The sequence below is a fragment of the Microtus ochrogaster genome, unplaced genomic scaffold (genome assembly GCF_000317375.1).
Source record: "Microtus ochrogaster isolate Prairie Vole_2 unplaced genomic scaffold, MicOch1.0 UNK99, whole genome shotgun sequence".
In the NCBI taxonomy this organism is placed as follows: domain Eukaryota; kingdom Metazoa; phylum Chordata; class Mammalia; order Rodentia; family Cricetidae; genus Microtus; species Microtus ochrogaster.
The window spans coordinates 512,233-520,929 of NW_004949197.1; the positions used below are offsets into that span (position 1 = coordinate 512,233).

The 8,697-nt window shown below is 51.4% G+C and overlaps 1 protein-coding gene across 1 annotated transcript in view; it reads left to right on the forward strand.

Annotated features, from left to right (window-relative positions):
• Esyt1 (extended synaptotagmin 1) overlaps nt 1-8,051 on the forward strand; it is a 16,887-nt gene extending 8,836 nt beyond the window's left edge. The window contains exons 16-31 of the mRNA XM_005371183.3: nt 40-189; nt 407-553; nt 654-830; nt 963-1,045; nt 1,133-1,181; nt 1,287-1,376; nt 1,457-1,552; nt 1,743-1,814; nt 1,920-2,006; nt 6,103-6,243; nt 6,368-6,510; nt 6,601-6,699; nt 6,781-6,912; nt 6,988-7,093; nt 7,279-7,328; nt 7,642-8,051. Coding sequence (XP_005371240.1) covers nt 40-189; nt 407-553; nt 654-830; nt 963-1,045; nt 1,133-1,181; nt 1,287-1,376; nt 1,457-1,552; nt 1,743-1,814; nt 1,920-2,006; nt 6,103-6,243; nt 6,368-6,510; nt 6,601-6,699; nt 6,781-6,912; nt 6,988-7,093; nt 7,279-7,328; nt 7,642-7,681 — 1,662 coding nt within the window. The 3' untranslated portion in view covers nt 7,682-8,051. The remainder of the gene's footprint in view (nt 1-39; nt 190-406; nt 554-653; nt 831-962; nt 1,046-1,132; nt 1,182-1,286; nt 1,377-1,456; nt 1,553-1,742; nt 1,815-1,919; nt 2,007-6,102; nt 6,244-6,367; nt 6,511-6,600; nt 6,700-6,780; nt 6,913-6,987; nt 7,094-7,278; nt 7,329-7,641) is intronic.
• Nucleotides 8,052-8,697: the final 646 nt, after the last annotated feature.

Genomic DNA, 8,697 nt, shown 5'->3' on the forward strand with positions numbered 1-8,697 from the left:
TGCTGGTTTCCTCAATATGGCTTCACCTCACTCCTGTAGGTGAAGGATGACTCCAGGGCCCTGACTTTAGGGGCACTGACTCTCCCTCTGGCTCGCCTGTTGACGGCCTCGGAACTCAGCCTGGACCAGTGGTTCCAGCTCAGCAGCTCAGGCCCAAACTCCAGGCTCTACATGAAACTGGTCATGCGGGTACGGTGATGGAGGTGATGGAGGATGCAGGGGTGCTGGGGCGGCCTGGGGATTCCTTGGTATTCAGAGCATGGAAGGGGAGCCCATTCAGATCAAAAGGTGTAGCCCCTGTAGACGGGTCTAAGGCACATCAAACAATGTTCGCTGATCCCCAGAGCCCCTGCACCGTCCTCCAGCCTGCGCGATGACTTAACTGCCGTCATGCTGTCTTTCACAGATCTTATACTTGGATTCATCAGAAATCCGCTTCCCCACTGTACCCGGCGCCCAGGACCTGGACAGCGACAGCCCCCAGACAGGCAGCAGCGTAGATATGCCCCCTCGGCCCTGGCAGACATCTCCTAACAGCCACTTTGGGACTGAGGTAAGTAGTCCCCGGAAACCAGAAGTTTGTGTTCGCCCACACTGTACCAGGCCTGTTCTAGGGTGGGTTCTGAGGTCTTGCCCGTCTGTCCCTCCTGCAGAATGTTCTTCGGATCCATGTATTAGAGGCTCAGGACCTAATTGCCAAAGACCGTTTCCTGGGGGGATTGGTGAAGGGCAAATCAGACCCCTATGTCAAACTGAGGGTGGCAGGACAAAGCTTCCGGAGCCATGTTGTTCGGGAGGATCTCAATCCCCGCTGGAACGAGGTTTTCGAGGTCAGAACTGAGTGACTGGGACTCCTGTCTGCCCCATGGTGTCTGCCAGTCCTCCGTGGTCAGAGGGCGGGGGATGGGCAGAGAGGAAAAGGAGAGAAATCCCTTTCATCTGCACCGTTTTCCCCTTGGTAGGTGATTGTCACCTCGATTCCAGGCCAAGAGCTTGAGATTGAGGTCTTTGATAAGGATTTGGACAAGGATGACTTTTTGGGCAGGTAGGAGTCGGGAGTTCAGGTGGACAGATAATGTTGGCCGCATGGGCAGTGGTATTGACCCCAGCCCCTTGTCTCCACTCTCTGCAGGTATAAGATGAGTCTTACCACAGTCCTTAACAGCGGCTTCCTTGATGAGGTGAGCATGAGATGAGACCCACGCCGCCTCCTCGTCACCATGGCAACCATCTCATCCTCTCCCCCCCCCCCCATCTCCACAGTGGCCCCCCGCCCATCTCCACAGTGGCTGACCCTGGAGGATGTCCCATCTGGCCGGCTGCACTTGCGCCTGGAACGGCTGACCCCTAGACCTACTGCTGCTGAGTTAGAAGAGGTGAGGGGGAACGGCTGGAGACAGGGTGGAGCCGGTGAGCCTTCCCTCAGCTCCCATCCACAGCCCGCTCTGTGTCCCAGGTGCTGCAGGTCAACAGTCTGATCCAGACTCAGAAGAGCTCAGAGCTGGCAGCGGCCCTGCTCTCTGTCTACTTGGAACGGGCAGATAATCTGCCGGTAAGAGCGGCTCCCCATGGCTTTCGTGGCCCCTCTTCGGGCTCCCTTGGGTGTGAGTGCACCTTATAGATCTGGAAGGGCAAGCGGCCCCACTGGAGGGTGGTGCTCGGATGAGGGGGGCTAGGAAGCGCACATGGCGGTGTGGCCAAGGCATTAATTTGTGAATTTATGACTGACACTGTCCTTCCAGCTCCGAAAAGGCACCAAGCCTCCCAACTCATATGCTACTCTCACTGTGGGAGAGACTTCCCATAAAACCAAGGTAGGAAAAGATGCCTCGTAGTGGGGATCCTTTACTGCTAAGGGTAGGGGGAAGAGCCAAGAAGACAGTTCCCCCCCCCACTGACCAACTCCTCTTCTCCAACAGACCGTTTCCCAGACGTCAGCCCCTATCTGGGAAGAGAACACCTCCTTTCTCATCAGGAAGCCACATGCAGAGAGCCTGGAGCTTCAGGTAATGGGGACTCACTGCGCAGGTCCTGCGGCTCCTGCCACATGCCACAGGAAAGTTCTTGGTGGCAAACACTTGTAATCATGTTGCTTGGGGATCTGAAGCAGGAGGATTGCCCTGAGTTCATAAGCCAGTCTGGGCTAGTAAGATCTTGTTTCAAAAAACAAAAAGGCAGGAAAGATGGCCTAGTGGTTAAGAGCACTGGTTGTTCTTCCAGAGGATCTAGGTTCAAATCCCAGCACCCACATGGTGGCTCACAACTGTCTGTAACTTCAAGATCTGACATCCTCACACAGGTATACATGCAGGCAAAATACCAATGCCTGTAAAATAAATAAATTATAAAGCAATTTATAATTGGGAGAGGAAGCAAAGAAAGCTTGACTCCCCTATCCTTGGGAGTCACTCTGCCATAGGAGGAGGGCAGTAACCAGAGAATATGTACAGCAGTGTAACTGAGGCCAGGCAGTGGTGGCGCATGACTTAATCCCAGCACGTGGGAGGCAGAGACAAGCAGGCTGGTCTCTGTGAGTTTGAGGTTAGCCTGGTCTACAAAGAGTTTCAGGACAGTCAAGTCTGTTAAACAGAGAAACACTGTCTCGGAAAAAAAAAAAGAAAGAAAGAAAGAAAGAAAAAGAAAAAAGAAAAAGAAGAGAGAGAGAGAGCAGTGTGACTGAGTGTAAAGGCAAAAGGTGGGGAGAGCAAAGGAGGGGTCCTACCAGCTGAGGTGGGGAGAGCAAAGGAGGGGTCCTACCAGCTGAGGTGGGGAGAGAAAAGGAGGGGCCCTACCAGCTGAGGTGGGGCAGAGAAAACCATCCTCGGGAGACTTCTGAACTTTGAGACCCCATCTCAAGTGAGGGAGACATCGGAGTGATTACGATAGTACAAAGGTCTGCTAGAAATAGTTTAGATTTTGTTGAGTGTGCACACACACATGAGTGCTGGTCTGTGGGAGTCAGAGGACAACCGTGGATGACATGACTTGACTTCTGCCTTGTTTTAGACAGGGTCTCTTTGGTTTGTTTTGTTCTGTGTCCACCAAGGCTAGCTGGCCAAGCTCCTGTGGCTTCTATCTCCTCATGCAGACACTGCATTGGTCACTTGGGTTGGACTGTGGGGTTTGAACTCAGGTTCTCATTGCCCCCACTGGGTCACCTCCTAGCCCCACTATTGTCTCCCTCTTAAACAAAACAAAAATAAGTTCTTATAGGATAACTCTGGCTCACAGAGAGCCACTTGACTCTGTCTCCCAAGTGCTGGAATTAAAGATATGTGGCACCATGCCTGACTTGTTTGTTTGTTTTGAGGCAGGGTTTCTCAGTAGCTTTGGAGCCAGTCCTGGAACTCGCTCTGTAGACCAGGCTGGTCTTGAACTCACAGAGATCCGCCTGCCTCTGCCTCCTGAGTGCTGGGATTAAAGGGGTGCACCACCACTGCCTGGCACCTGGCTATTTTTTTTGTTGTTGTTGTTCGTTTGTTTGTTTAAAAACTTCAGGGTGTTTTTGTTGACTTTTTGAGACAGCATCTCACACTGTAGCCTCTGCCTCTGACAGTCTTCCTGTCCCAACCCCCTGAATGCTGGAGTTACCCGCATGGGACTCCCACCTGCTGTTTTTGCTTGTTTTGAGAGGAAGGTAGATGTGAACCGCTTGGGTTCCAGACTTAAGGTGCCTGGATGGGGAAAGGTGATGCTGATCTCATAGCAAGGGATTATTTTGAATTTGCAGTCTTCAAGGGAAATCTCTGAAGAGCCACCCAGAAGGCAGACCTGTGTGGTGTTGACTGCTTTCCCTGTTGTGGGAGCAAGCGCCTGCCTGGGCCTGCAACCATGGGCAAGAGCGCCCCAGGAGCATGCCAACTGAAAAAGGCAGCTGATATGCTGTGCACCCTCACAACTCAAAGACAGATCATGGAAGAATTTTCAAGGGACCTAAATTATAGCAAGAATACCATGAAAGAGCAGGTTGCAGAAACCAAGATAGTTGTAAAAGACTAGAAGAGACCTAAAGTTTCCAAGAGGTAGAATAAAGACAATTTAAAAATTATGAGCCGGAAAACTAATGACAGCTTGAATTTTGCAGGAAAATGGATGGAACTAGAAAACATTATTTTGAGTGAGGTAACCCAGACAGAAAAAGACAATTATCACATGTACCTCAAAGGTGGTTTTTTTTTTTTTTTTTTTTTTTTTTTTTGGTTTTTCGAGACAGGGTTTCTCTGTGGTTTTGGAGCCTGTCCTGGAACTAGCTCTGTAGACCAGGCTGGTCTCGAACTCACAGAGATCCGCCTGCCTCTGCCTCCTGAGTGCTGGGATTAAAGGCGTGCGCCACCACCACCCTGCTCATAGGTGGTTTTTAAACATAAAGCAAAGAAAGCCAGCCTACAAATCACAATCTCAGAGAACTTAGACAACAGTGCGGACACTAAGAGAGATTTAAATAGATCTAATCTACATGGGAAGTAGAAAGTAGAAAAAGACAAGATCTCCTGAGTAAATTGGGAGCTTGGGGACCTTGGGGGAGGGTTGAAGCGGGGAGGGGAGAGGCAGGGAGGGGAACAGAAAAAAATTATAGAGCCCAATAAATAGCAATAAAATTAAAAAAGATACAAAAAAAAATATGAGCCGGGCGGTGGTGGCGCACGCCTTTAATCCCAGCACTCGGGAGGCAGAGGCAGGTGGATCTCTGTGTGTTCGAGGCCAGCCTGGTCTACAAGAGCTAGTTCCAGGACAGGAACCAAAAGCTACAGAGAAACCCTGTCTCGAAAAATCAAAAAAAATAAAAATAAAAAAATAAAAAAATCATGAGCCGGGCAGTGGTGGTGCATGCTTTTAATCCCAGTACTCAGGAGGCAGAAGCAGATGGATCTCTGAATTTGAGGCCAGCCTGGTCTACAGAGCGAGTTCCAGGATAGCCAAGGCTACACAGAGAAACCCTGTTTGGAAAAACAAAACCAGTAATGAGACATGTAAAAGGTGTGTGTCAGTTCTTCTTGCCTTTCCTAACAGGAGGCAGTAGATACTACACTATCTGTAAAGTTAAATAAGAGGACGGGAGACATGCCTCGGCACGTAAAAGCGCACGCGTGCAAGCCTGACACCAGGGTGTGATCTTTGGAACCTACTCTAATCAACTGTCATGACATTTGTGATTCTGTACACACACTAATATTAAAAAAGCCAGGAAATACAAAGAGGTATAGGCATAGCTGGGCGGTGGTGGTGCATGCCTTCAATCCCAGCACTCGGGAGGCAGAGGCAGGTGGATCTCTGTGAGTTCGAGGCCAGCCCCATCTACAGAGTGAGTTCCAGGACAGTCAGGGCTACACAGAGAAACCCTATCTTAACTCCTTCCTCCCCCCCAAAAAAAGTTAGATGTGAAATATAGAAAATATGGTAGGCAGAATTTTCTTTTCTTTCTTGGAGACATGGAGTCCAAGCTGGCTCCAAACTTGGTCTGTAGCCTAAGATGACCCTCAATTTCTGGCCCTCCTGTCTCCACCCCAAGTGCTGGGATGATAGGCATGCACCCTCACATCCAGATTTATGTGGAGCTGGGGACTGAACTCAGAGCTTCAAACATGCTAGGCAAGCAGTCCACCGACTGTGCTACATGCCCAGATACTCATCCTTTGCTTTCTCCTAGTGAGACTATGTAGCCCTGGCTGTCCTGGAACTTGCTATGTAGACCAGGCTGCCCTCAAACTAAGAGATCTACCTGCTTCTGTCTCCTGATTGCTTGGATTAAAGGTGTGCGCCACCATGCCTGGCAATTAACTTTTAGTTTTTGCTGTTCTTTTTTCACTCTGGTGGTCCTGTTGGTAAGCATGTAAAAGTTTATGAAGGAGAAAGTAGAGTCTAAGAAAAACTAGGCATGGTGGCTCACGCCTGTAATCCCAGCCCTGGAGAGGCTGAGGTAGGCGGATCACAGTATCCGAAGGCAGCCTGGATGAGACCTGTTCACCGGGATAGGGGACGGAGGGGCTAGCGGATGTAATGTGTGTTCTGTTCTTCCAAAAAGGGACTCTCTCACCAAACCACCCAAGTGTTTGGTTCATAAACGCCGAGCTTCAATAATTGATCAGTAAATTTGCCCCACAGGTTCGGGGTGAAGGGACCGGCACTCTGGGCTCCATATCCCTGCCTCTCTCGGAGCTCCTCCAGGCAGACCGACTCTGCTTGGACAAATGGTTCACGCTCACTAATGGTCAGGGCCAAGTTCTAATGCGAGCGCAGCTAGGGGTGAGTACCAGGGGGCGGCAGCGGGAGAGGGCTCAGGGCCGAGCGATGCCCACTGTGTGGGAGCAGAGGTGGTGTCGTCCTTCTAGTGAGGACCCTGCCCAGCTCACGGCTCTCCTGCCCCCAGATCCTGGTGTCCCAACACTCAGGAGTGGAAGCCCACAGCCACAGTTCCTCTTCTCTCAGTGAAGAACCCAAGGCCTCAGGGGCAGCCGCTCACATCACCTCCCCGGTGCAGGAGGTCCGGCATCGCCTGCCGCATGGTGACAGGTAGGGATTGAGATAGAGATGGTTTGCCGGCAAAAATACGAAGTTTGGCTCAAGGCTTTCCTAGACGCCACATTTTCCGTTTTTCCACAGCCCCTCTGAGGCTCCTATTGGGCCTCTGGGCCAGGTGAAGCTGACGGTGTGGTACCACAGTGACGAACAGAAGCTGGTCAGCATCATCCACAGCTGCCGGTAAGACCCTGCCACCCGTCCTCTGGGGTCGCTGCAGTCCTGCCACGCCAGCGCTTCAATGCCCGCACCCTTCTGTCCTAGGGCCCTTCGACAAAACGGCCGGGATCTCCCAGATCCCTATGTGTCGTTGTTGCTACTCCCAGACAAGAACCGAGGCACCAAGAGGAAGACCTCACAGAAGAAAAAGACCCTGGACCCGGAGTTCAACGAGCGGTCAGTGAACGGCCCTTTCCACGGGGAGGTGGAAGGCTTCAGCTGCGTCTTGTGCTCTAATCCCGTGCCTTTCAGGTTCGAGTGGGAGCTGCCACTGGATGGGTCTCTCAGGCGAAAACTAGATGTGTCTGTGAAGTCAAACTCCTCCTTCATGTCAAGAGAGCGTGAGCTTCTGGGAAAGGTAAGAGGGCGAGGAGGAGGCAGCATGGTGCCGCTGCTGGAACCTAGCTTCCTGTTTAAGGAGACCACCAGGGTGCCTCGGAGAAGTGACCCTATCCTCTCTGCCGTGGTTTGAGATCAGATGTGACGACGGGCGTGTTCTTTAAATACCAAAATACCACCTCAGCCCTGCCATCTTCCACGCAGGTGCAGCTGGATCTAGCTGAGATAGACCTCTCCCAGGGTGCAGCCCAATGGTGAGTGTCCGCATAGGAGCGGGTGGGACTGGGTAGGCACGGTGGAGCAATCCCAGTCTCAGGAAGAGGACGCGGAGGAAGCTGAGAACCATTGATCCCATTAAGCACGGAAGCCCTAGGCATGTCTTCACTGTGCCTGGTGGCTCTTGGCTGTAGTCCCATCCTGTGGGGGGCTGGAGAATTGTGGGTTCCAGAACAGCCTGGCTCCACAGCAAGTCCCAGGCTGGGGTGCAGACAGAATGAGACTCCGTCTTAGAAAGCAGGACAGACGCAGGAGTCCTCATCTGCCTGAGCTCCGTCCTTGTTTCCCTAGGTATGACCTGACGGATGACAAAGACAAGAATGGATCCTAGGAGCTGGTGACGCCTGACATTGCTCTGTCTTCTTGCCTTGCCTCTTGCCTCAGTGTGGTGAGCCTTCAGCTGGGGCTCCAGGGCTGAGCCTGAGCCCCTTTGCCTTCTGGGCCCGTATCAGGGTCTTTGCCTGACCAAAGACGATTATGTAACCCTCCGCTGCACGGCCTTTATCCTTTGGGCTCCTTGGGCAGGGACCTAAGCTGGCTATTTCCTGCTCTGCCTGCACCCCGTTCTGTTCTGCCTCCCACCTCCTCAGGGCCTCACAACCTGTGCCTGGCCACTGGCAGCACCAGCAGTGGCACAAGATCATGCCAGATACAGCTTTTGGGAAGCTCTTTTTTTTTTTTTACATAATAAAAACTATAAAGAAAAACAGCTTCACAAACTCGCGTGCCGTCTTTGTACAGGGCCATGCTAATCTCTCTTATCGCTCTAAGTTAGTCCGTGCTGCTGAATTGAGCATAGGGTGTTCTGTAACTGCCATGGGCCACCAGGGAGAAACACCTGGGTGTGAAGGTAGACACGTGTAGAAAATGTACAGATTCACCCCCACCTTACTCAACCCACTCTTGAAAATATACGCACTCTGATAGGCACACCAGTCTGATTCACTTTGTGTGAACTGGGAACACTTAGGTCTTACCCACCTCCAGGTCATTAGAAATTGGTCTGGAGGTGGTAATGTTCAGATGGGCAGAAAAGACTCCAGGCAGCAGGACTGTATTTTGACAAAGGGCAGAGGCTCTATGCTCACCGTAGAACTAATCTGATGTGGAGTTCCACACCTCCTCTGTCAATCCACAGTATCTTCTATTAAACATTAGGCTCAAACCAAATGTGGCCCTTTCCCTACGGATAGGAACTCCAGCCTATCCACCACGTCTCTCCAACTATCAAAAGCTTTCATTCAATTTGAAAAGATATGTTTACTTAATGGTTAAAACCTTCCAAGTGCTGGGATCACAGGTGTGCACTACTACAACTGGCTTTTTTTTTTCTTAAGACAAGGTTTC